General features: G+C 36.0%; 1 protein-coding gene across 1 annotated transcript in view; it reads left to right on the top strand.

Moving 5' to 3' along the window:
* Positions 1-26899, top strand: part of LOC101212145 (DNA-directed RNA polymerase III subunit 2) — a 38755-nt gene that overhangs the window by 7792 nt on the left and 4064 nt on the right. The window contains exons 5-36 of the mRNA XM_004141607.3: positions 89-161; positions 241-331; positions 426-478; positions 857-921; positions 5701-5809; positions 5921-6031; positions 6178-6237; positions 9772-9810; positions 11622-11672; positions 11764-11862; positions 12321-12380; positions 12805-12897; positions 13202-13303; positions 15188-15298; positions 15744-15860; positions 16277-16393; positions 16691-16771; positions 17268-17372; positions 17491-17571; positions 17657-17788; positions 17871-17915; positions 19265-19342; positions 19409-19548; positions 19699-19789; positions 20943-21061; positions 21169-21304; positions 21398-21528; positions 22036-22161; positions 22241-22296; positions 22802-22872; positions 22972-23056; positions 23137-23240. Coding sequence (XP_004141655.2) covers positions 89-161; positions 241-331; positions 426-478; positions 857-921; positions 5701-5809; positions 5921-6031; positions 6178-6237; positions 9772-9810; positions 11622-11672; positions 11764-11862; positions 12321-12380; positions 12805-12897; positions 13202-13303; positions 15188-15298; positions 15744-15860; positions 16277-16393; positions 16691-16771; positions 17268-17372; positions 17491-17571; positions 17657-17788; positions 17871-17915; positions 19265-19342; positions 19409-19548; positions 19699-19789; positions 20943-21061; positions 21169-21304; positions 21398-21528; positions 22036-22161; positions 22241-22296; positions 22802-22872; positions 22972-23056; positions 23137-23240 — 2932 coding nt within the window. The remainder of the gene's footprint in view (positions 1-88; positions 162-240; positions 332-425; positions 479-856; positions 922-5700; positions 5810-5920; positions 6032-6177; positions 6238-9771; positions 9811-11621; positions 11673-11763; positions 11863-12320; positions 12381-12804; positions 12898-13201; positions 13304-15187; positions 15299-15743; positions 15861-16276; positions 16394-16690; positions 16772-17267; positions 17373-17490; positions 17572-17656; positions 17789-17870; positions 17916-19264; positions 19343-19408; positions 19549-19698; positions 19790-20942; positions 21062-21168; positions 21305-21397; positions 21529-22035; positions 22162-22240; positions 22297-22801; positions 22873-22971; positions 23057-23136; positions 23241-26899) is intronic.

Consider the following 26899-nt stretch of genomic DNA (forward strand, 5'->3'; position numbering starts at 1 on the left):
CTTTGACCCTTTCAATCGAACGCTGGATCATTTGAGGAATTTAAATAACTGTGATTTAATTGTTGACATTATTTTATCTGTGCATTAGATATGCTGCTCCAATACTAGTTGATATCGAGTACATAGAAGAAAGTCATGCACAAAAAGCCCCAAGGGAGAAGGTATAGACATTATTATAAAGTTGCAGTCATACCTGTTTTAGAGTTTTTTTTTTGACATTATATAAGTTGGCTATTGTAGAAGGACGTCGTCATTGGGAGAATGCCCATAATGTTACGAAGTCGTTGTTGTGTTTTACATGGAAAAGATGAGGCTGAACTTGCGAGGCTTGGTTTGTGACAATAAATTTCAAAATTAAACTATTATATGTTGCTAATTTTCTCACTGTAGTTTTGATGGGAGATAATCATAAATGCCCTTTCTAGGTGAATGCCCACTTGATCCTGGAGGCTATTTTATAATCAAGGGAACCGAAAAGGTAAAGCTTTTAATTGTCTTTGTATTGTAAAAAGTAGTGAACAAGACATCCTTGAGGTAGATTTTCAGTTTTAATATGATCTCGGATGTTATCATTCTGACTTTTCTAACTCCTAAAGTTACAGGGTCGAACTATTGTCCTTTGGGGTTTGTCTAAAATTAGACAGCCCTCTCTGTGTAGACACTGTTGATATCTTATTATCATATGTTTCAAAACATTAATATATAGTTTTCCTTTGATTTTATCATTTTGAATGTTGTAAAGTATATACATAATTCTGCTTATAAAAACAAGTATATGCATAATTCCAGTTCCTTTTTATATTTATTTCTTTAAATTGTACATAGTTAACATCTAAAACTTTCCCATCCATGTCAGGTAGTATTGATTCAAGAACAACTTTCAAAGAACAGGATTATCATTGATACTGACAAAAAGGGGAAGTGAGTAGCTCTTTTAAGTACTTTGTTTCAATGTTCTAGTTTGTTGCCTTATTCGTATTATCATTATTCTCTTGGTAATGAACAGTGAAAGTTAAACATCTGTCACCTTTTCTCTTCTATATTATCGTGTCTACCAAGTTACATATTTTTTGTAGGATTAGAAATTGCTTCTAATGGGCATTGATTGGGTTTACCTAAACCTACTAACTACAACCTGAAGTAATAAACATTCAAATAAAAATCATAAAACAAGTAGTAATTTTTCTACAACATTATATTTATTGCTGTTTATTTTGAAAAATGAACGGGATATTTCAAGGTAAGGAAAAAAAGATGTCAGATTAAACCAAGTTTTGAAGGACGAAGGTTTTGAGGAAGTTTCAAATGGCTCCAAGTTTGACTTGCTCCTTCCTTAGAACTCCATCCCAAGCACGCAAAGGAACCCTTATAAGTTATCTGAAAGACTGTTCAAACATCATCATCAGAGGCCTTCATCAACTCACTGGAATTGCAAAGCAACGTCGGTTCTAGGAATTTTTCTCTTCAACCTCCGGCTAATGGCAGTTCCGTTACAGATGGTAGAAGACAAACGAAAGTCAGAGATAGCCAAAAGTTGTTCAAAATTAGAACCCCAATCACGAGAGGGTTAGTTGTCCCGCCAATGGAGACTTCTTTTAATTTTATTCCATTTGAAAAGTCACTTGAAGGAGTCCAGGAGTCACATACTTGCAGCATTAAAGATAGTATTAATGCTGTCTCCTTGAAAACAAGTGCCAACAAGACATTAATTACCATGAAGGCCAATAATATTGTTTAGACTGGAGTTGCATTTACTCCACCAGAAAGCGAAGATATGTTATTAAAGAAGAGAGAAAAGGGTGCGGAAGACAGCTGTGATATTAATTTAGTGGGTCCTAGGCACCTTCCAATGTCTCCTATTTTTTAAAATATGGTATGCGGAAAGACAAAAAAAAGGAGAGCAAAGGTCACCCAACTTAAAAAACAAAAACAGTTGTATTTTTCCTATTGATAACATCGGGGCCAGGTCAACATTTTTAAATCCAATGTCTAACGGTCTCTCTCCTCATTGTTCATCCAATAGTTGACACCCTTGCTTCTTCTCCTACTACTTTTTTACCAAGCAAGTCAACCAACAAAGAAGAAAGATTTTCTCCTTCCTTGTCATCTCGGTTTAACAAAGCTAAGAAGAATTCTTGCCCTCCAAAGTTCTTCTTGAAGCATTTTAGAAGGAAAAAGACTTCCTTCAACAATGTTTTGATTGCTCTTTTCAATTTTGAGTCTTTTGGAGCTTGTTTGTTCAAGGCTCAAGACAAGCTCTCCCAAGGACAACAATCATTCAATATTCGTTCACTGATGTGTAGCCGCCTCAAATGTGTCCTTTATGCGAGGTACATTGAACTCTCAGCAGGAGTGCGAGCAAATTATAAGCAAGGTGCAATATGGGATTGCTAATCAAGAGGAAGCTGGCATTCTCGATGCTCAAGAAACTCAAGACTTAGATGTTGAATCAGTCTCAAGTGTAAGTAGTGAGGAATTAGAAGAGATTAAGGCAGAGGAAGAGGTTGAAGATTTTGAGATCTTGGAGAACATAATCAGCAATGTTTGCAAGTTGTTCGTGGAGGAAGGTATAGAAGAAGAACAACCTTCTCTCCAGAAATTCAGAGAAGATGTCCCACAACACTTGCATCACATCATCGAAGCTTGTGGTGTATCTTTCCTTTGAGTTCTATAAACTTTATATCCAACATTGAAAGTAGTCTTGGATGTGGTAATGCATTGAAAGTCCTTATGGGAATACAAGGGAGCTAGGAGTTAATAAAAAAGATTGGTAGTTAGGAAGCAAATAAAGAAGATATCCCCGATTTTGGTTTTGCTACAAGTAACAAAAAGTAAAGTTTTGATGATAATTGTGCTATTAAAAAAAAGGTAAGTTCTCTCCCCTCTGTCCTCTGTCCTCCTCTACCCTCCTCTCCGGTTAGTCAGCCTCTTTGACGAGCTTCAATTCTTCTTAGCATAGAGAAAGTTAGCTGCAAAGTTATTCAATCACACTACTGCACTTGGAAAGAGAACAAATGCTGAATGAAGATTTCCAAGTTTCAAGCTATTTCGGGTTGGATCCTTATTTGTGATATTTGGCCTTATTCAGGAGTTCACTTCACCCTTAGAGTTTGCTTCGGAGTTAACAAGCAAGGCTGATCATCCTTCTGCAAAATGCTGGAAAAGTTCGTTGATATAGTTGATTATTTTGATATAGTTGATTATTCCAAAGGGTTTTCAGACAACTCTTCCAAAGTCCCCCTCCAACCACCTGTGGAAAAGCCAAGTTATGTTGAGATGGTTAAGTCTAAAAACTTCAATAAAACAGTACCAAGGCCTAGAAAAAAGGAACCCAACAAGACTTCCAATTATCAAGGTAAGCTTCATGGTTCCGACCGTCATCCTTTCCCAATTCAAAAGCAATGGTTAATTAAGAACCATGAAGTGGCCAAGATCAATTTTGAAAACCTATGGATCATATCAAAACTTTTTGCTTTCGACGACTAGAGAATGATTTGTAAGGTTTTGGAAAAGATCTTACAAACCAATGTTGTTATAAATCCCCTTTATGATGACAATGCTCTTATCGGTCTTGATTAAGCCTCCCTTAGTGACCTCATCGATGTGGAAGGAAAATGGCAAGCATGAGGAATTTTCCATCTTAAATTTGAAAAATGGGATAAGTTGAAACACGGTAGACCACTCGTGTTGAAAGGTTATGGAGGATGGCTTAAATTTAAGAATTTTCCGTTTGATTTCTGACGTAGAAGTATTTTTGAGACAATTGGAGATCATTTTGGTGGTTTTATAGATATAGCCATAGAAACCTTGAATCTTATTAATTGTAGTGAAGCTCAAATTCTTGTCAAGAAGAACCTTCGTGGTTTGTCCCTTCAGTGATTGAAATTTCAGACAAAAAGAGGGGAAACATCTTTTTACACTTTGATGATTTTGAATTTTTAAACTCCCCAGTTTCCAGAAAAGCCCCTAGATTGTAGGATGTTTACATAAATTCCATTGAACGACTAAGAATTAGAGAAGTCTTGTATGATGAAGGCTTTGATCTCTCCTCCTTCCCACCAATTCTAAATGTCCCAAAATCTTTATTTGCAAACCTACTGAGGAATAGATGTCCATTTGAATCTTTGAAGCATTTTTCGGCCACTGCACTGGTGCCAGAGAAGATGACGAGATCCGAGAAACAGGTGGCAGCCGACATCATTAGGTGGGAACCTGAACAGTCACCTATTTTTGTTAATGACATCCCTAATCACAACTGGCCTGGCCATTTGGGGAAGTAACAACGATCAAAAGTCCCTCCCAACATGTCATTCATATTTGACGCTCCCATTGATCTTTCCATTCATTTTCTGCATAGAAAGGAAGAAAGCCTTTGTGAGAAATTTCACTTTCAAAGAGAAATGGAGAAGGGGCAACTGCTGTTTCAACATGGAAGCCCTCGAGAAGCTGGAGGACGGAAAAGGAACTTATGGTAAGGTTTATAGGGCAAGGGAGAAGGCCGCTAGCAAGATTGTGGCGCTTAAGAAGACGTGCCTACATGAAGATGAGGAAGGTGTTCGTCCTACCACTCAGAGAGGTTTTGATTCTAAGAATGCTTTCTTGGGATCCTCAACATATTGTTAGATTGATGGATGTCAAACAAGGCCAGAACAAGGAAGGAAAAACCGTCCTTTACTTGATTTTTGAAGACATGGATACCGATCTAAAGAAATTTATCAAGAGTTTTCGTCATATGGGAGAAAACATTTCTGTGAACACTGTCAAGTGTTTGATGTATAAACTCTGCAAGGTGTTAGATACCTAGATTTAGATAGGACTAAGGGTAGTTAGATGGTTATAAATAGGAAGTTGGGGAGGGAATACAAGCATGAGGATTTTGGTGAAGACAATGGGCTGCGACATTCCTTGAAAGAAAGGAAGGGTAGAGGGTTAGGGTTTCTTTTGAGTGTTCTTGAGTTTTCTTTTACTTGTTGGTTCTTTATTTGATTGTAATTTTTTTTGGTTTTGTTTTGCTTTTGGACATTACTCCTTTGTTTTGGTTTTTAGCTTGGTTGGATATGATGAGAGTACTATGGGGTGTCAATCTAGTTTAGATGTCCAAGTGCACCTCTTTGATGCATAGTTTACAGAGTCCTTGTATAATTCTCTTGTACTATGAGCTTTTGTCTCATTATTAATACATGAACATAGAGATATGGGCATGATAGCTTCGAGGGTGCCAGTTGCATCTTCTTGCTAGTCTCTAGATTCGAGTGTTTTCCTTATGAGAGAGATATTTCGTTATGCTTTGTATTCAAATCTCTTTGTTTTTGTTCTGTTTAGCTTAAATTTTTCTGTTTGGATTTCGCTTTATTATCTTGTTCTTTGTGATTGTTTTCTTGGTCGTTTTCCCTTTAGTATTGCCCGAGTTCATCTTTGTTTTAGTTTGTTTGAATGATTTTGTCCTTTCCTTATTTTGCTTTTAGTATAATACTTTTGTACTTCGAGCATTAGTCACATTTATTATTATTAATAAAGAGGCTTGTCTCCGTTACAAAAAAAAAATAATACATTAATAAAGAGGCAATAACCTTTCCAAAAAAAAAAACTTTTGTTTTGAAATACTCATTTCTTGTTTTTTCTTTTTCCTTCTCTCTTATTTGTTGGTTAAAAGTTCATATATCTGTAACTTTGGCTCAATTTGTCCTTTTTGCATTCCAGTATAAATGCATCTGTTACAAGCAGCACTGAGGCAACAAAAAGTAAAACAGTTATTAAGATGGAAAATGAGAAGATTTATCTTCAGCTCAATATATTTACTACACCAAAGGTCTGAATAATTTCTACAATTGCAGTTTTTATATTTTTCGTTCAACTGATCCTCGTTCAAGTGCATGTCTTGAATTAATTATTTGATTATTTCGTTTTTTGGTTTTGTTAGATTCCCATTATGGTGGTCTTGAAGGCTATGGGAATGGAGAGTATTCAAGAAGTTGTCCAAATGGTTGGAAGGGATCCTCGATATGGAGCCCTACTTCTGCCTTCAATTGAGGTTGCTAACAGTGCCAAAATGTTACTTTTTCTAGAAGTCTCTGTCATCCCATATTATTATATTCTTACTAATGATTGAGAGTTTGACAAGAAATGGCTTTCTTGCCAGTTCTATAGGTTTTCTTGACATATGTACTACTATTGTAGGAATGTGCGAAGGAAAAAATATATACACAAGAACAAGCATTAGAGTACCTTGAGACAAAGGTTCGTATGCTATGATACTTCCAATTCTTGGTCTTTACTATGGTTTCATTTATTTATTCAGCTTATCAATATTGATAAATTAGGTTCAAGGAGATGTTGCCATCTAGGGGTGTTATGAAAACTGAAAAGAATGATGAATACTCAAGAAACTTAGGGAACTAATTTGTATTGATAAACGAACTCTAAAACTACCCAAGTTATGTAGCCTAAGTAACCTTAAAGGTTTAATCCTTCATGAATGAATAGTCAAGAGTCTCAAGACCTTTAAATAAATCCAGTTGGAAAAAAAACGAAGAAATAAAACGTATATGGGTCTCTCCTCCCTCCTCCCCACAGTCAGCCTGTCCGACGACTACTGCTTTTGGAAACATATATGGGTCTCTCCTCCCCATTGTATCAAGCTGGGTGTTTTATTATTGTATCTTTGTTGGGTTTTCTATGTTTTTACTCGGGATATGATGCTTGGTGCTATGGGGGTGTCAACCTAGTTGAGATGTCCGAGTGTGCCTCTTGATCCCCTAGGACTCCCTTGATTACAACTTCTTTATTGCTCTCTTTGTATAAATCTCTTATACTTTGAGTTCATATATTTTTTTTGAAACGTAGACAAGCTTCTTTATTAATAAAGGAAAATGAGACTAAAGCTCAAAGTACAAGAAAATTATACAAAAAGCAAAAAGTAAAGAAAACAACCAAACAAACTGTCCAAAGACGACCTCGGCCAAAACAAGGAAAAAAACGACCAAAACAAAACAAAACAAAACACAAAGAACAAGCTAAAAAGGCGAAAACCAACAGAAAAAATGAAGATAAAACAGAACCAAAACGAAGATAACTAAATACAAAGCATAACAAAATAACTTTCTCAAAAGGAAACCATTCAGATCTAGAGACTAGCAAAAAGATGCAACTGGTGAACTCAAAGCTAACTTGCCAAAGTAGTCCAAACCCAGAAGAGGAACAAAAAAATCTTTCATAATATCAGCATCAGCAAAAGGTTGTACATCCTATACAACGCCTTAACACACCATGTTGAATCTTCAAATTGATGTTCCAATTGAAAACTCATCCCACATGCATGAAGAAGTACTAAAGATATATACCAAAATATTTCTCCCATAAGCCACTTTAATAGATTCCAGCACCTTTTTCAACCGTAACTTGATTCATGAAGAACAAGATAATCTCATAGAATAAGCTTGAGAAATATTAGAAGAGCAACCATAGTTTCTGGCAATGCAGACTTCTAAAGATGAGTTGCACAAAACATTAACATTTTCGCCTTCTGAACTAAATACTTCTTGGCAGTTACCATGAAAAGCCAGCGATACTTTACCATAGGAACCACGAGCAAACCTTTTCTTTAGGGATGGCTACACTTTTAAATTAGGCCAGAATAATTCCACATTTACTGACTATTGATATCAACTCTTTAGGCAAATCTAGTGGAAAATTATTTGGGAGAAAACCTTCCTCATTAAACAAAACAATTAAGCCCCTCCCTTCGAATTCTGAATCCAATTTAGGGTCAACTTCACTAAGATCAATTGATTCTTCACTGCTAACACTGATAGGAGAGAAAATTTAGGGCTGGCCTTTAGGACTTAAGTTAGTCTTACAAGAGGAGCCTTGCTGACAAGATGTCTTTGCAATGGAGTTCATATTAATAAAGAGGTCTTGTCTCCATTTCAGAAAAAAATATTTGAAACTTTCCAACTCCAACACTAAAGTAAATTTGATGCAAGGCTCTCCTTGTCTTGCTGCCAATTCCTCTTAAAAGCTTTCCTCCGAGGTCTTGGATTCATAACTAAGGGGTGGAGGATGTTGCCTGATGATGAGGTGACTGTTTTTGATGAATGTAATCAAAGAGTTTTCCACGATAAATCTTTTGTTTGGTTGGATCGCTCTGAAGTTGCCCGTAAGAATGCCTCCTTGTGGTGTTCCTTCTCCAAGCCTTTTGAAAGCTACAACGTTAAAAATAATTTCTAATACCATGTCAAAAAAACATCAACTTACAGCCAAAAAACACAAGAAAACGTGGCTGCCGGCAGCATCCGGCGAGTTGTCGTTAGCAGCGATTGGTCGCAGTAGAACAACCAGCAGCGACAAACCTCGAGGCAGCAGAGCTGTGGGGATTTTAGGGTTTCAAAATTATTCTCTGATACCATGCCATGGAAGATGCTTTGGTTACGTTCAAACCAAATCTCAACTAGAATTGCTTTTGTCAAATTAATCCAAATTAGAGAAGGTTTTTTTTGATAAATAAGACCCCCTCAGTAATTGGCGCACATTGGTGCTAAACGAACCATCAAAGACCCAAACTGATTTGAGCATAGAAAATATGCTAAACCAACAATTTGATGAGAAGAGACAGAAAATGAATAGGTGATTAATAGCTCACTGTTTTCCAAGCAAAGGGGGCACACTGAAGGCAACAAACACGTGTTGGGAAGCTTCCTTTGCATAGTCCCAGAACAGTTTAGAGAACCCACTGCCATAATCCAAACCAAGAAATTTATTCTCCTTGGACTGCTGGTTTTCCAAAGTGCTTTAAAGTAATCTTTTTCCACAGGTGAAGAGGGAGAAAGGCGCTTTGAAAGGGAAAGGTGCTTTGAAAGGGAAAGGTACTTTGAAAGGGACTTAACTGAAAAATGGCCTGAGGATTCTAATGACCAAACTCTCCTGTCATCCAAGTCCGTTAGACCTTTATGAGATATGAGTGTTAAAAGACATTGGAAATCTTGAATTTCATCTTTAAGCAATCTTCGAAATACTAATGACCAAGATTTAGTGACAAAATCCCAATGGGCAGCCACTGAATAATTTGGCTGTTGAGCTAATCTGAGAAGATGTGGAAACTGAGATTTAAGAGGTAGATCACCTATCCTCGATCTGACTAGAAAGCTACTCTCCTTCCGTTCCCTGTTTTGAAAGTTGCCAACTCAACCACCTTTTCCTATTCTCTAGAGATACTGATCCATGGGCTTCTAAGACTGTTTCCTGATTTGTTTAGAGTCTGCCAATCAAATTTTTTGCAGCCATGTATACTTTCATTTACTTGGCGCCACAATGTGGAGTCTTCTTTCAAAAATCTCCAACCCCATTTTGCAAGGAGGGCCTTGTTTTTATTTTTTAAATCGCCCAAACCTAGTACCCCGTCTAATTGAGAAGGGTTGACCGTTTTCCATGAAGCCAAATGATTAATCTTGCTGCATGCCAAATAATGTAATTTTCTATAAATTTCACAAAGAGAGAAGAGTTTTCTTAAATATAAGGACAGCCTTTACAAAGAAGAAAGAAATAAATCTAGCAAATATAATACAACCAATACAATTAAATATGATACCAAAATGGAAATAATAATGAACATGTCTGTTTCATATAAAAAAATTATAGTAATTCTCTTTCCCTTTGTACACCATACCCGTTGTTGTAGTACTGTTTTTAACTTATATTCTAGGATTTCAACTCATGCATTGCTTTTGTTAATTTGCTTCCATGTTTTCTTTATGAATTTTGTTTGTTTTCTGCCAGGTGAAGAAGTTTCAATTTGCTAGTGCTCCTCCAGAAAAGGTTTTCTTCTTTCTCGTACATTTTAAGTTTTTGAATATAAATTGAATGTTCTGATTGTTTTATGGGGAACTCTTAGCTGTACTCTTCATACTTTTTTTGGGTAGAGAAGTCAATTTTATTGACTAATGAAGTGTGTTAAAATACCTGATGAGTTACTTGACAACTCTCCAATCAGCCAGGATAGAAATTATAGCATAATTACAAAAAGAAAAAGTGGGTGTCCGTGAGTTGGGTTGGGTTGGGTAGGGTTAGGGGTAATTGTTTGGGCAACTCAATTTTGGGTTGCCCGATTCTCTAACCTAACCAACCTAGTTAGAGAGGGAAAAACAAAATATAAAGGTTGGGTTGTGTTTTTTGAACACCCCTAAAGGAAGCCTTAGATTTTGTATGCCAAAGCGAGGGAGAAGGCCTAAAAAATAAGTTAGGATATGTTTTGTTACGCACTAACCAAAAGTTTCATAAGAGCAAACAAGTGGCATCGATCTATGGGATGTACTAAGTGTATAAAATGATGTGATCATTGAATTTTAAAATTTGGTTGGCCAAATTTCAGACAAGAGGGTGTTTGAGAATTTTGGTCAGAGATTGTGGTCATTAGAAGCTTCTGGGAGGATCTCAATCAAATCCCTTTCTTCACACTTCTCCCTTCATACCCAGTATATAAACCATTAGAAGCTTCGAGTTTTAGTCTCACTCATTACATCAATGAAGAGGCTTGTTTCCGTTTTAAGAAAAAAGATAAGCCAATTGTTAAGGCCCTTAGGAAGACAAGAAGTCCGCACGAGTCAATATCCTTGTGTGGATTATTGTTTTTGGTTGGCTAAATTGTTCCTTGGTCTTGCAAAGGAAGCTCCTTCACATGTCCCCATCTGTTTGCCCTCTATGTGAAGTGGAAGGTGAAGATCTAGAGCACCTTTTCTTTAATTGCATTTATGCTGAACGGTGCTGCTGGAGGTTTATCTCCTTGAAAGTCGCTTGGTTTTGTTTGGGGATGATTTTCGTGACATTGTTCAGCAACTTCTAATAGGTCCAGCTTTGAAAAGTGGACACTCAGTTGATTTGGGGTAATGCGGTTAAGGCGATGCTTGCTGAATTTTGGTTTGAAATAAACTGAAGGATGTTTCATGACAAACAACTTGGGTGGTTGAATCGTTTTGAATTCCCTCAGTTGAATGCTTCATCTTGGTGCACCTTATCCAAGCTTTTTGAAGGCTTCTTCATTCAAGACATGTTTAAATTGGGGTGCTTTTATTTTTCCATCTTAAGTTTCTAATCCTGATGTATTTTTGTAGTTAGATTGTTGTGCTCTTTGGAGAACATTTGTTTATTTGGCACACTGCTGGAAAATCTTGATTTATCTACTTAAGGCCACCCAAGATCTGGACAACATTTTTTTTTGAAATAAGCACTGAACACCCACTACAATTGAAAAATGCTGAGAAGCTTGTGTCAGCATGCCACAAAATAGCTGCAGTTCAATGGCTCTGTTAGGATTGTACTTTTATATTTTCTAGCTCTTCGTTATGTATCCTTGTAATTTGAGTAATAGTCTCTTTTCGTTTTTATCAATGAAAAGTTATGTTGTCTTTCAAAAAAAAAAAGAAAAAAGCCATGGCAAACTGGGAAGCTTTTTGGTAACACCCTGGATTTAGTTATTTCGTATGTTGTCCTTGATTATAACTTCTTTATTACTCTCTTTGTATAAATTTCTTGTACTTTGAGTTCATATTAATAAAGAGGTTTTCTCTCCGTTTTAAAAAAAAGTTATTTCGTATGTTGTATACATTGATGAATTTTGGTTCATTCATTAGGAAGGAAGAGCTCTGGGGATACTTCGTGATGTTTTTCTTGCCAATGTCCCTGTGAGTGAAATTTCTCTCACATTGATTTATTTTGATTCTTATATTTGTTTGCTCTAACGACTCATGTTCTTTAGTTATGTTCTCTGATCAGGTGTATAAGAATAACTTCCATCCAAAATGCATATATGTTGCAGTTATGATGAGACGGATGATGGATGCAATTTTGAGTAAGGATGCTATGGATGACAAGGTAAAGTTGCTACTTCCTAACAGGGATGTTTTATTATCATTTTCTTAAAGAAAAAAAAAACACATATCTAGTCTTCATGGATGTACCATTCTTGTCCTCCTTTTATATGGTATGAAACATCTACTTAATAAAAAGTTGTAGTTCGTTGTCAAAACTATTACAAAACATGTTTGGAACGCCATGGTGTATGAATTACTATTAACTAGAGCTATCTTTTGGTTAGTTTGAAATTTGATTTTGAGTAGAAAGAAATAATAGAATTTTCAAAGAGAAGAATAAAGAGAGATATAAAAAAGTGCGGAGAGTATGGTTAAAGATATGGACAGACACAAACACAATAAGGCAAGGATACATCTCTAATTTCTTTGTTAAGTGTTCATAAATATATGTATCTAATGTGCTTAATGCGTCCAACATAGGATAGATTTTTAAAGGATTGTTTCTTGTTGAAGTTATAGGATTATGTGGGCAACAAACGTTTGGAGCTCTCTGGTCAGTTAATCTCTTTACTTTTTGAGGTATGTGCTGTTTACTCCTACCTGCGGATACACTTTTAATTTGTGTTTAATATTTAACTATGTTCTTACAGAAAAAAAAAATCAACAAAAACGATAATAATAATGTTGGTGATATATAATTAAATTTACCTTCAACCACTAGCTTAAGCTTTTGGGTGAATTGGTGGTTTAATATGGTATCAGAACAGGTGGTCCAGGGAGGTTTTGTGTTCAAGCCCCTTCATTGTAGTTTGTTTCCCAATTAAAATCAATTTCCACTTGTTGGGCTTTTCAAATATTTCAAGCCCACAAGTGAGGGGGAGTGTTGGTGATATATAATTAAATTTACCTTCAACCACTAGCTTAAGCTTTTGGGTGAATTGGTGGTTTAATAAATAATAATAAGAATAAAAAGAACTGAAGCGTTTACTTAATTGCTCTGTAGGATTTATTCAAGACAATGGTTAGTGAAGTGAAGAAGACGATTGATAAGCTCCTTGGAAAGCACAGTAGGTCAAGTCGGTTTGACTTCTCACAGGTTAGAATCTACTTTCAAATTTCTATGTGAGGTGTGTCCAAGTTTTGAGGGTCTTGGTTTTTAATTATTTTTGACATGAAGCTATAATGATTTTTGATCTAGTGGAAGAATAAAGGGGTAAGGTATATTTTTTATTAATTCTGGTTAAATTGTAGAAGAAAAGGTATCAAATGTACATCTACGAAGGGAAGGTTGGGTGGTAGCAATTTTTAGTGTCGACCGGAAGAATACGACGATTTATTGAAAAACATTTGTTTCCTATTTACTTATGTCATTTTATTAAATATATTCATGTATTGTGCAGCATCTGAATTCAAACATTATTTCATTTGGGCTAGAAAGGACTCTTTCAACTGGTAACTGGGATGTCAAAAGGTTCAGGATGCATCGGAAGGGGATGAGTCAGGTCATTCATCTCTTCTGTTTCTATTATCATTCAATTCATTTGGTGTTTACCGTATTGAATAACGCTGAATTTTGCTAGCCATATTTTAGATTTCTTTTTTCTTCTTTTCCTCTTTTTTGATCCGATTGAATTGTTATTTCTTGGTCTATCAAAATGGATGTAGCTAAATGACAATTGAGTAATGGATTATTGTTGTTGTTTTATTGCATCCACTTTTTGCCTCATATTGTGTAGATTGGTCAAGTTGTTGGGATGTTTAGTCAAGTAAATTTTAGTTTGAATGGTTTGTGGATGATCTGATCTCTAAGAGTCGAGAAAATTATATAAGTGACCGTTTTGAAAGACCCAAATAAAAATTACTCACCTTGTTAAAAGTATTGGCAATTGTCTTTTTGCTGACATCATGGATGGTTAAATTTATAGATTTTTCCATCTCTTCTTCTTCTTCTTTTTCGAAGTTTGCTCGAAGATTTCTTCTCTTCGCTTTTTCATCAGAGCAAGCTTGTATTATGTCTAATGGTTGTAAGCCATGTTTGTGTAAGACCCCCAATTATCCATACTTATAGGAGGAAGGGTAGAAAAGTAACTGCACAGGGAATTATTATGGAGAAATGATTGGAAGGACGTTCTGAGTGGTAGGGCCCACTGGGCTGAGGAATATGTGAGTCTATAAATAGGATTATTAGGTTGGAGTAGCTAGGGTATTTTTAACTTTTAGGAGGTAGGGCTACAGCAGCCACCAGGGTCTCTTAAAACCAAGAGGCTGGTATGATCTTTTCTGCATTTTTCCTTGTTGTTTCTTGTTATTTCTTTTCATCTTGTGAATCTGGATCATTTGGCTTTATATATAAATAAAGTAAACCAGAGTACCGCCTCTGTTTAAGCCATTTATACAGTCCTTTCAGTCTAAATTATTGTTAGTATCCTAACAGTTTGTTTGTAAACCATTAATCTTCTCCTATCAATGAAGCTAGCTATTATGTGCACATAAGGAGGAAATGAAGCCGTGTAGGAAAGGACTGCATGGTGGAGTGAAGCTGGCCAATGCGTAAAAGGAGCGTGTTGAGCTTAGCGGCCTGCGAAACAGAAAAGTGAAGCAGGAAATTCTCCAAGGGATGCTGTTGATGAAAAAAACATCATAGTAGCCTATGTGTGGGAATGGTTCATGATTCTTGGTAGAAATGAATATGCAAGACTAATGTGTGTTTCTGTGTTATGAGTTCAGGCAACGAAAGCCACGTTTATGAAAATGATTTCATATATTGTATGCACGAAAAGGTTTGAAAAAACTATCACTCACTAAGTTTTCACTTATGTTTTAAATTTTGCCTCCCCCTGGTCACCAAGCATTAAGGCCAAGTAGTGTGAAGGAAGATGAGTTACCACGCGTTGAAGCTGAGCAAAGCGTTTTAAGCTTATTGTTATAATTCATGTATTTAAGGAAGCATGTACATTGTATTGTAGAACGCATGATATTAAGTTAATAAAGGGGTTATTTGTTGTTTTTCTGCTGCGTTGTACTATTCTGATCGCTTAGTAACCGAAGGAGTTAAATTTGAACTAGTCGATAAAGCCAAAATTCAAGGAATTAAATTGAGTGTTCTGGTGTTTCATCTTGAGGCGTCAAGGCTACTCAAGTGACTTAGCGTGCCACATAGCGAGGTCTAAAACGCGTGCGGGGCGTGGCAAATAGACTTCCCAACTTTCACATCCGTTCTTTACATTTTTTCCCCCATAGAACTTGTACTGGTTGCCTTTTTTGCAATAATTTATTTTATACTAAGAATTATATGGGGATGCTCACTTCTTAATCTTTTCTTGGTGATTTATCTAGCCACTGTAATCTTTTTTTAGCCCTGTTTGATGCAGTCCTCTTGTCAATAGGTTCTTGCTAGGTTATCTTTTATTTCTACCATGGGCCATGTGACTAGAGTCTCTCCTCAGTTTGAGAAGTCCAGGAAAGTCAGTGGACCAAGAGCCTTACAACCTAGTCAGGTAAGGATAATCAGTGAACATCATGCATAGTTTTATCTTAATAATTGTTATTGTTAGATGATATAATATTACATTTGCCTTCACCCATCAATTTAGGCTTTTGGGTCAGTTAGTAGAGCAGATGTTCGAGAAGGTCTTGTGTTTAAATTCATGTAATACTATTTTCTTCTCACTTAAAATTGATTTTCACATTGATGGGTCTTCTACATATTTGAAGCCCACATATATGGGTGAGTTTTAATGTTAAATTTATCTTCACCTGTCGGCTAAAGCTTTTGGATGAAGATAAAGTAAATATTATATCATCTGATCGTTCTTCACCCATTAACTTAAGTTTTTTAAAGCTATTGTTCTTGATGTCTCTCGACTCTATTTGGATAACTTTTACCTTATAGGGCCTATGTACAGAATATTTCTTATTTATTTGTGAAATTTGTTGCTGTAGTGGGGTATGCTTTGCCCATGTGATACTCCAGAAGGTGAGGCTTGTGGACTCGTAAAAAACTTGGCTTTGATGACTCATGTAACAACTGATCAAGAAGAAGGCCCATTAATATCTTTGGTATTACTCATCGAACACAACTTTCTCATTTAGGCTCTCCTTTTTACAGCATGTCTTCCCCTGTGTGAACTGTCACATGTCTTTCTTTTATTTGTTTATATAATTTTATTGAATTTAGTTTGATATTGCCAATCAACTACTTAATGGATTTACGATGAAAAACAAGGTAGAACATAAATTTCCAATAAAAAATGGAAATAAAAGGTTCATGCTGAAAATTCTCAGGCTAGGTGGCCAAAAAGAAGTTGATAGCATACCTATTCCAGAATCAGTCAGTTGAACATTTTTGTCTTTGCATACACCTGCAAATATGATATTAAAACGTTGAGTGATCAATGCCTTTTTGTACGTTCAAGTTTGCAACAATGTCTCAATATTTGATATTAATTTTGAACTGTAAATTTTTGTATCAATAGTGCTACTGTTTGGGGGTTGAAGACTTGGAGCTTCTTTCTGCAGAAGAGCTACATACACCAAATTCCTTTCTTGTTATTTTTAATGGACGGATTCTTGGCAAGCATCGGAGGCCACAGGTGGAGACATTTCCTTGTTTTTTTATTTTTTTTATTTTTTCTATTACTTACATACTCTTGTAATTATAACCTTTCTATGATTTTCAATAATTGGAAGGCTCTTATATCTAGTTCTTCTCTGGGAGGGCCCTCTCGTCCCTTGTCCTTAGACTATTCTTTTTTTTTGTTCTCTTGAATATATATGTTTTTTATAAAAATAAAAAAGCTTACATGCTATATGTATGTTGTAAAGTTACGTGTAACTTGTTTGTTGATTAAAATTTTCATCTTGTTCACACATTGTCTGCTTCTATCTAGTATTTTGCTACTGGTATGAGAATGCTGAGGAGAGCTGGAAAAATTGGCGAGTTTGTCAGTGTTTTTGTGAATGAGAAACAGGTGAGTTTCTTTTCTGCCCGTGTTCCCCTATGCTCAATGTGCCAGCTACACTAGGTTTGTTCTTATGTTACAATGCCTACGTATAGGATAACCGTATGCTGTCATTTTTAGCATAAAGTTTTAATTTATACATGCATTATTGCAGTCACTTTAATCCATTCTTCTGGAGGAACTCAAGCAATTGTCTTTCATTTTAAATGCCTTAAACCCTGAGCATGGATATTATACTCAATGTATCTGTCATATTGTTTTGAAATTTTCTTGTATTTAAAAATGTTTGATAATATTTCTTGTGAAGAAGCTGAAAAGGTTGCATTTTTTGCAGTGGAGATATTCTTACATATTTATGTTTACATCTAGTTGAGACACTAATTTCACGAGATCATATTCTCACTTGACTAGGCTTGTGATGTCCTTCATTTTAAATATCAATCCCATTTTCCTTTTATTTATTACCTTTGCGGACGATTAAGCCTGTTTGACTAACTTGCATCAGCACTGTGTATACATTGCTTCTGATGGGGGACGAGTTTGCCGTCCACTTGTCATCGCTGACAAAGGTGTATCTAGGATTAAAGAATACCATATGAAAGAGTTATCGGTATGTGCATCTAGTCACCGTTGCTTTAAGTTCCTCTTTTTTGCATCAATTTTTACCTTCAGACTGGAAATGAAAGTATTTTTTGTCGACTTTTCCTTTTTTTTTTATTTTTCCTCAGGATGGAGTCCGTACATTCGATGATTTTTTACGGGATGGTTTAATTGAATATCTTGATGTGAATGAGGAGAATAATGCTTTGGTATACTCAACTGAATTGTCTGATGTTCTTTGGTTTCAATATGTTATTTGATCAATAAAAGTATATTGAGTGCATACTTTTTCAGATTGCTTTATATGAAGGAGAAGCTACACCTGAAACAACCCATATCGAGATAGAGCCCTTTACCATTTTAGGTGTTGTAGCTGGACTAATTCCTTATCCTCATCATAACCAGTCACCTAGAAACACGTATCAGGTTTGTTTTTTAAACCTCCATGTTTTTCTCCCTACCCATTAATTATTTAAGTGTCTTTAATTAACTTTATTCTTATTCATAGTGCGCTATGGGAAAGCAAGCGATGGGAAATATTGCATACAATCAGGCAAGTATCTTTTTTTGGATTATTGATTGCAAGCTTCAGCTCTTTTTTTTTTTTTTTTTTTTTCTGCTCGAGTGGTAGGGTAGTACATTCTTTGTGCTACTAAATTCCTTCGTGAAAGTGATTTTTTTTTCTGCTCGAGTGGTAGGGTAGTACACTAGGTTTGTTCAAACCTAATTCTCTTGAAATTACTTGATATTTACAGTGAAGAGTAGAAATAACCACCGATCCTATGAACTGGTTGTGGTTTTAAACTAGGTAAAAAACATTAAAATGTCTAGCATGATTATAATTGATTTAAAATCCACAGAACACAACGCGGCAGCTTGGTTCTCTCTAAACTAGGAGTTTGTGAATTACTCAACTCAAAATATTTGTCTCAATTGGGCAGCCTTTCTCTCTCAATCAGTCCCCTAGCCCTAGTTTTGTTCGGGTGACTTTGCCTGTATATTTTAGAACTTCGTTTTCCCCCACTTTGGCAGGCCTTCTTTTGAGCATAGCATACGTTTTCATCTTTGTTTTTGTTCACACAGTAGCTGTTTTGATTTAGGCTCAGTCTCTGTACTGTTTTGTTTCCATTTTCTTCCTTTATTTCTCTGTCTCATCCCTCCGTATTAAGTTGGACTTTGTTTCTTTGTATTTGGCTTAATTTTTATTCTTGTTTTAATTGGAATATGATGTTTTGGTGCTAAGGGGTGTCAACCTGGTTCAGGTGTCCGGGTGTACCTTCTGATCCCTCTTGCTTATTGCTCTCTTGGCTTCTTTATTATGTTCATTGTATAATCCTCTTGTTTTTATTATTAATAAAGAAGTTTGTCTCTATTTAAAAAAAACTTGAAGGTGGTATTAAACTTCTGCTAAAGAGTTTTTTTTTGTTTTGGTTAATTTATTCCAAAGTCACGGTTTTGGAAAAAAAATTCTTCTGGTGGAACAGCTTGGGTATCATCGCTCTTAACCAGGCTGGTATTTTCCATGATATTCCCTGCCATCAAGGTCCGAAGATCTTGCCCTGATATTAACTTGATGTGTACGATATTTGGAAAGAAACTCTGAATGGAAATACCTCTAAATCTGATCATTTTCAAAGGATAGGCTATATACTTACCTGTCCTGGAAACATCCTAAGACTAAAGAACCAAAAGCCACACATGGTTTGTTTGGAAAACATATCAAAAGTTACAAAACAGTAATTAAAAGTTACAACAAGCCAAAATAATGAAACACTTAAACTAGAAAACAGCATCACAGTTCTTTTCATTTTCTAGAATTTATAAGGTTTATGTTGCTTGAAAGGTCCACGTTAAGCAATATGTTTTCTTAAGTAGCTCTGATAATCTTGTTGTATCTTGCAGTTAAGACGGATGGACACATTACTTTACTTGCTGGTGTATCCCCAGAGACCCTTATTAACAACCAAGACAATTGAGCTGGTTGGTATGATGTATACTTTTGAGCTTCATACATTACGGATCCACAATTGATTACTTTGCTCTCAGGTCGGATATGACAAGCTCGGAGCAGGCCAGAATGCAACCGTTGCCGTCATGAGTTACAGTGGCTATGATATAGAGGATGCAATTGTCATGAATAAATCATCACTTGATCGTGGTTTTGGTCGTTGCATTGTTTTTAAGAAGTATGAAACATTACTTTGGGGAGCTTAAATTATATTTGCTGCATGTTAAATCTATTTGCTACCTATTTTGTTTTGGACTATGTCATGAATGGGTTAGATTGCAACAAGAAGAATGTTCTTTATAACCACTTATGTTCCTACAATGTGCAGATATTCTTCTGTCAACCAGAAGTATGAAAACAACACTGCTGACAGGATAGTAAGGCCAAATAGAAATGAAGATTTTACAGGAAATATGCAGGTAACAACTACACATATTCATAGCTTCTTTTACTGGAATTATATGGTTTATTGTGTATGCTTCTTTGAACAGTTACTGTTTCCATTCAACTATTTCTGGTCATTCATTGTTTGACCATATGAGATGTAATAGTAAGCACCCTGTTAAAGTTAGTGGGCTTGGCTCCTAGGAGATTTGCCCTAAATATCTGTTCTTTTTTATCTCATTGTATTATTCTATTTATTTCCCCCTCTTGTATCTTTTTTATTTATCAGAAAATAATAAGAAAAAAATAGTGGGTTTTCTCCCAATACTCGGGTTTCCACGTAATTTGGTGTTTTCGTTGGTTTATTGCTTTCAATACGGTATCAAAGCGAGTAACGACGAAACCCTAGACATTGGTATAGGTGAAACCCAGACAGAAACAGGAGCTGCTCTCGTCGTCGCGGAAGAACTCCTCCATTAGATTCAGAGGGTGCTGGCGGTCACTTTGGGGCCACCCTTAGAGCAATCCGCACCATACCCTCGAGCCAACAGATTGTTGATGTCCTTACAAAGCAACTCCTCTGACAAAATTTTGATTTGTGTGTTAGCAAGTTGGGTCTTTATGTCATTTATGTCCCAACTTGAGGGGGAGGGTTAGAAATAATGGGCTTAGTTCATGATGAAAGCCCATGGGTAGTTAAGATTTAATTTGGTCTAATTTTTTATTCTTCTAATTAGGCTCTTGTTGCCTAAAAATGTTTTTCCCCTTTGTACCTCTATGAATTAATAGAAAATAATAAGATCATCAATATCGTGGTTTTTCTCCCTCCATGTCAAATTGTGTTTTTTTGTCTCTATTATCAGAAGTTTCATCTCTTGTATTGTTTTTCTTCAGCTTTGTATTTGCCTATTTTGGCTATTTTGTACTGATTTATTTGTAGTTTATATGGTCTTTGGATGTTCTTTGGGATATGATGATTGTGCTATATGGTGTTAATCTAGTTAAAATGTCCGGGTGTGCCTCTTGATCTATTTCCCTCCCCCCCCTTTTGGCTTCTCTATTTTTCTCATTGTATAATTTTCTTGTTTTTTGAGACTTTATATTAATAGAGACGCTTGTTTTCTTTAAAAAGAAAAAAGAAATTACATCGTAAGACTTAAATGTTTACCCGTTCTTTGATTTCTGTAGATATTAGATGATGATGGGCTTGCTGCACCAGGTGAGATAATTAGACCAAATGACATTTATGTCAACAAACAATCCCCCATCATAACGAAAGGATCGCCCTTACCAGGAATACCAGATAAGTAAGTTGCAGTCCAAAGATGTTTTTGACCGGTCCCACTGATGTTATTTGTTCTTACACTCACTTCTTTTTTTGTTTTTTGTTTTTCTCTTTTTTTGGTGTTATCAGTGCATATAGACCTTGCAGACAAATATTTAAAGGTTCTGAAGGAGAACCAACAGTGGTTGATAGGGTGGCTCTTTCCACAGATAAGAATGACTGTTTATGTATCAAATTCTTGATTCGTCAAACCCGTAGACCAGAGGTGGGCATTATTTATGTAGAGGATAACCTTGAGTACCAATATCTCATTCATGGAAATTTCTTCTCATGCATGAATTTGAATGTTTTTTCTCAGCTTGGTGACAAGTTCAGTAGCAGACATGGACAAAAAGGTGTGTGTGGCACAATTGTGCAGCAAGAAGATTTCCCATTTTCAGAACGTGGAATTTGTCCAGATCTAATTATGAATCCTCATGGATTCCCGAGGTGATACTTGCTTGCTTGTTAATTTCTTTTCTCCTTAATGCAATAGACCTTGGCAGGTCCAGAACTTGATGTCGTGGGGGTACGAATTTATACAAGGATAAAAATATTGCACATAAACTTCTAAATGTTATATTAAACTTTGTATCTAATAGGTACTGTTAGATATCTTTTTAAAACTAATGCGGATATTAACTACAAAATTGAATATTTAAAATTAAGTTAGACTCAAATAATATTTTTTCTAATAAAATGATTAATTTTTAAACATTTTTTACAGGAAAATTATTTTAAATGACAAAACTTTTAAAAATATTTACGAATATAGCAAAATATCACAATCTGTCTGTGATAGTCTAGATGGTTGTAGACGTGGTATTCGTTATCATTATTTATGCACTTTTCTTTTTATCATTTTGAGTTTTGATTTGATTTATGATTTAATTTATGATTTGATTTATGATTTGATTTATGCTACTTGTGCTAATTGTTATTGATCGGTTGCTGCAGTCGAATGACAGTGGGGAAGATGATTGAACTTTTAGGTGGAAAAGCTGGGGTTTCATGTGGTAGGTTTCACTATGGTAGTGCATTTGGAGAGCCAAGTGGTCATGCAGATAAAGTTGATGCTATAAGGTATAAAGGTGCTCCCTTTACATTCACTAACACTGTCTTCTATGGTTTTCTAAGAGGATTATTTTCCTCTTCTTTTCAGCGAGACTCTTATCAAGAGGGGCTTCAGTTACAACGGGAAGGACTTTCTTTACTCAGGTTCTTATCTTCCCCGTGGAGTTTAATGTCCTATTTCTTGTTTGATTTTTTTCTGTGGGCTGTAAAGCATTTTGTTGCTTCCATTCTAACGACATTGAGACGTCAAAAGTTGAAAAGTATATATTGAAACATAGAGAACTGTTTTGAACTTTTCTTTTTTTAGAAAACTATCCATTTGTTCTATGTACTTTTTGAAATGGTCATTTGGTCCTGTTTTTAAATATTTAACACAATTTTTATACACAGCGAAAATTTGAACTTAGTTATAGCTATGTTTCAAACAAATTTAGACAGTAACACTTTTGGAATCTGTGCTTAATTTTCAGACTAATACATGACCTCTAGAAAACCAAAGATTTAGGTCAAGCAAACCAACTGTTGTCAATACACTCCGCATGCTAAATAATTGAGATGCGGAAAGAAAATTTCCCAGACTATTAATCTTTGGAGAGACAAAATTTGGTGCTTTGCCTTTTAGAACCTGATATATTATTTCATTCTCCAGGTATCACAGGTTGCCCATTACAAGCATATATATTTATGGGACCAATTTACTACCAAAAGTTAAAACACATGGTAAGTTTATGTTCTGATCTATTGATTCCAGTTTTCAACCATGTTATAAATTACATATGAGATATTTGTTTTGCTTGTCTATTGTTTCATGATAAATAGGTCTTGGACAAAATGCATGCTCGAGGTAGTGGTCCACGAGTCATGTTAACTAGACAACCAACCGAAGGAAGAGCTAGGAATGGAGGTTTGGTATCTTTTAAGTACTAGTTTCAGCGTCTTCTCATTGTAAGAACTGCTGTGTTTAGATAGCTCTCTATTTCCCAGGACTGCGAGTAGGAGAAATGGAACGTGATTGTTTAATTGCTTATGGTGCTAGCATGCTGATTTATGAACGCTTAATGATCTCAAGCGATCCTTTTGAAGTTCAGGTACTTTGCCTTGTTTGTATTTGTGCCATCATCCCTAGTTGCATACCTCTAAATTATTGTTACAACGAATGAAGTAGAGCCTCTAGATTTGGATGGAATAAAATATTTTGCATTCCAATGAATAACTGTAAGATTGATAGCTTTCTTATATAGGATAAAGACTCAATACATAAAAGAAAAGACTTACATGAGGTATTTTTGCTATGAGGTGTTAACGATTTTTGTTCACATATTAACAGTAAGTTTGAACTTTTTTTAAGTTTAAGGGTATTTTTGAACTTTTGAAAGTTGGACATCCTTTTAACAAAATATTAACGATTTCCATAAAACAATAACGGTAAGGGTTTATGTGAACTATCTTTTAAAGTTTAATTGTATTTATTGAAATAAAGACGAAGAACAAGTATAAGTTTTACACAAAAACCCTAGTTCAGGGAGAAATACCACGTTGAAAATCATTCTTATTATTTTCTTATTATTAGCAAATGATACAAGGGGAGAAATAAGTAGACTACAATGAGGTAGAAAAAAAAAAAAAGAATACTAGGGGGAGAGTCAAATCTTCCCTTGGGCCAATCCCACTAAATCTAACATGTTTAATTCTATCATATTGAATTGGATTATTGGTGATGCTAATGGCTGCCTTGCTATCACAAAATAATTTCATTGGTATCTCACAACTCTGATGAAGATTAGACAAAACTTTTTGGAACCAAATTTTCTCACATATCCCCAAACTCATAGCTTTGTACTCAGCCTTTGCATTGCTTCTAGCCACGACCTCTTGCTTCTTAATCCTCCAAGTTACAAGATTGCCCTATGCAAAGATACAATAGCAAGAGGTAGATTTTCTGTCAACATACCCTGGCCAATCTAAATCAACATAAGCTTCAATAGTTTTCTTGTCTGTCTTTCTGACCATCAATCCTTTACTAGGAGTCGTTTTTAGGTATCTCATAATTCTGTTTACAGCCTCCATGTGTTCCTTATAGGGAGCCAACATAATTGGCTCACAACACTCACAGCAAAGGAAATATCTAGTCGAGTATGGGACAAGTAAATCAACTTACCCACAAGGTGTTGATATTGTTCTTTATCAACTGGAACTTTATCAACTAGCTCATGTAGACTTCCTCTAGGTTCCCATTCAGGAACGCATTCTTAATATCCAGCTGATAAAGAGGCCACTTTTTGTTCACAGTAACCGATAGCAAGACTCTAACTGTATTCAATTTAACAACTGGTGAAAAAGTTTCTAAATAACCAACACCATAGGTTTAATTAAACCCTTTTGCACCTAACCTCGCCTTGTATTTGAGAGTCAACACTCATTTGCATCCCACAATTTTATGTCCTTTAGGTAGAATGCAAATCTCCCAAGTCTTGTTCTTCTCAAGGACTCTCATCTTTCATGACAACATTTTTCCACTCAGGACATTCTTAGGCAATGTGGATATTTTTTGGTATCATAGTAGAATCAAGGCTGGCTGTGAAGACTCTGAACTAAGGAGATACATTATTGTAAGAAACAAAGTTACTAATAAATTGCTTTGTTTTGAACCTAGTACCAAGGGGTAAACTTAGTTGGGTTAGGAATATGGTTATGAACATGGTTGTGCACCCGAATACCCGAAGAGGAACATCAGAAATGAGGCGGGTAGAGGGATACAACTCTTTAAAACACTCTAAGTAGATCTGGAGATGTAGGACATGAGAAGGCATTTGGTTGATAAGATGAGTTGCAGTGAAAACATCGTCCTAGAGATAGGAAGGAAGGGAAGTAGACAACATAAGAGAACGAGCGACTTCCAACAGGTGACGGTTTTTGCACTCGGCCACCCCATTTTGTTGGGGGTGTAGGCATAGAAACTTTGTTGGACGATGCCTTAGGAGGACAAAAACTCATTGAGGGTGTGGCTTTGGAACTCACGACCATTGTCACTTCGTAAAATGACAATCTTTGCATTGAACTGCATTTCTACGGTATGATAAAAGTCCTCGAAAACAAAGGTGGTCCTCAGATTTGTCAGAGACTAGAAAGACCCAGGTAAGATGTGTATGATCATCAATAAAGGTTATGAACCACCGTTTCTCAAATGAGGTTGTCTTGGATGATCCCCAAACATCACTGTGAACAAGTGTGGAAGGGTGGGTTGGTTTGTATCCTTGTGAAGGAAAAGAAACCCAATGTTGTTTAGCCCAAATACATACATCACAAGATAAGGTAGACACATCAAGTTTAGAGAAAAGATGAGGAAATAAATGTTTCATATATTGAACATTAGTGTGGCCTAAACAAAAATGCCACAACATACAATCTTGTTCAGTAGTATTAAAATAGAAAGAAATGTTACTAGAAGAGGTGTCATCATTTAGAAATGTTACTAGGAGGTAGAGTCACATACTGTGCTGGACAGTGCCAATCATCTTCCCCAAGCCTAAGTTTGAAAAAGAGACATAATCAAGTAAGAATATTGCTTTACTGTTTAACTCATGAGTAATCTTGCTTATAGATCGCAAATTACAAGAAATTTTGGGCACATGCAAAACATTATGTAAGGAGAGCCCTGTACAGGGAGAAATCTTCCCCTTCCTAGCAATTAGGTCTAAGCAACCATCTGCAATTCTAATTGTTTCATTACCGACACATGGAATATAAGAAACAAAATGTTTAGCGGGACTAGTCAAATGATTTATGGTGTCAGAATCCAAAATCCAGAATCCAGAATCCAGGGGTCCTTCCCAACACCACTAATAAGACCAAAGGACTGAGACATATCTGATTGGACAGTGACACATAAAGTAGCGGGATTGGGATCAGTTTAGTTTCCATGTGGATCAATGGTTGAGAGGGTCCAACAGACTCACTCACATATGCTTGCCCTATGTTCTATTTGTCGTCGGGAGAGCGTTTCTTACCTCCTGGGGGACGACCATATAACTTCCAGCACTGCTCTATCTTATACCATTGTTTTTTGCAATGCTCACAGACAGGAACTGGTTTTCCATTGTGCTTGTCACTGCCACTAGTAGAGGACCTCGCAATAAAAGCAGCGGAGTCAATAGTAGGAGTTGTCGAAATACTCATAGCACTTGTACGATCCTCCTTGAGGCGGATTTCATAATAGACTTCCATTAGGGAGGGAATCGATCTTTGGCCTAGTATATGCCCTTGAACTACATCAAACTTAGGATTAAGACCAACAAGAAAGTCATAAATCTTTTCGATCTCTTCAATTCTAGAGTATTGCAAACCATCACTGGAATTGCTTTAGACTAGTTCTCTACATAGGTTCATTTCCTGCCAGATAAGAGATGTGACATCCATGGTTTCTTGCTTGTTAAATCATCACTAGGATTGCTTGTTAAAAAAGGATGTGACATCCATGGTTCCTTGCTTGCATTCATGAACTTGTTTCCGTAGTGTATATAGACGTGAGGCATTCAGACGTTTGGAATATAGTTTCTGGGCTGTTTCCCAAATATCCTTAGGAGTTGCAGTGTACAGTAACGGTTTGCCGATTTGTGCTCCATACTATTGATCATTGTAGATCAAAGAAGAGAGTCTTCTCCCTTCCAATACCGTTCCTGTGGGTTTCCCGGTGGAGGACGAGGTATTTCTCCTAACTAGGAGTATTGGATGTCACCCCTAAGGTAGC

This window comes from Cucumis sativus, chromosome 7 (assembly GCF_000004075.3).
Source record: "Cucumis sativus cultivar 9930 chromosome 7, Cucumber_9930_V3, whole genome shotgun sequence".
NCBI classification, from domain to species: Eukaryota; Viridiplantae; Streptophyta; class Magnoliopsida; order Cucurbitales; family Cucurbitaceae; genus Cucumis; species Cucumis sativus.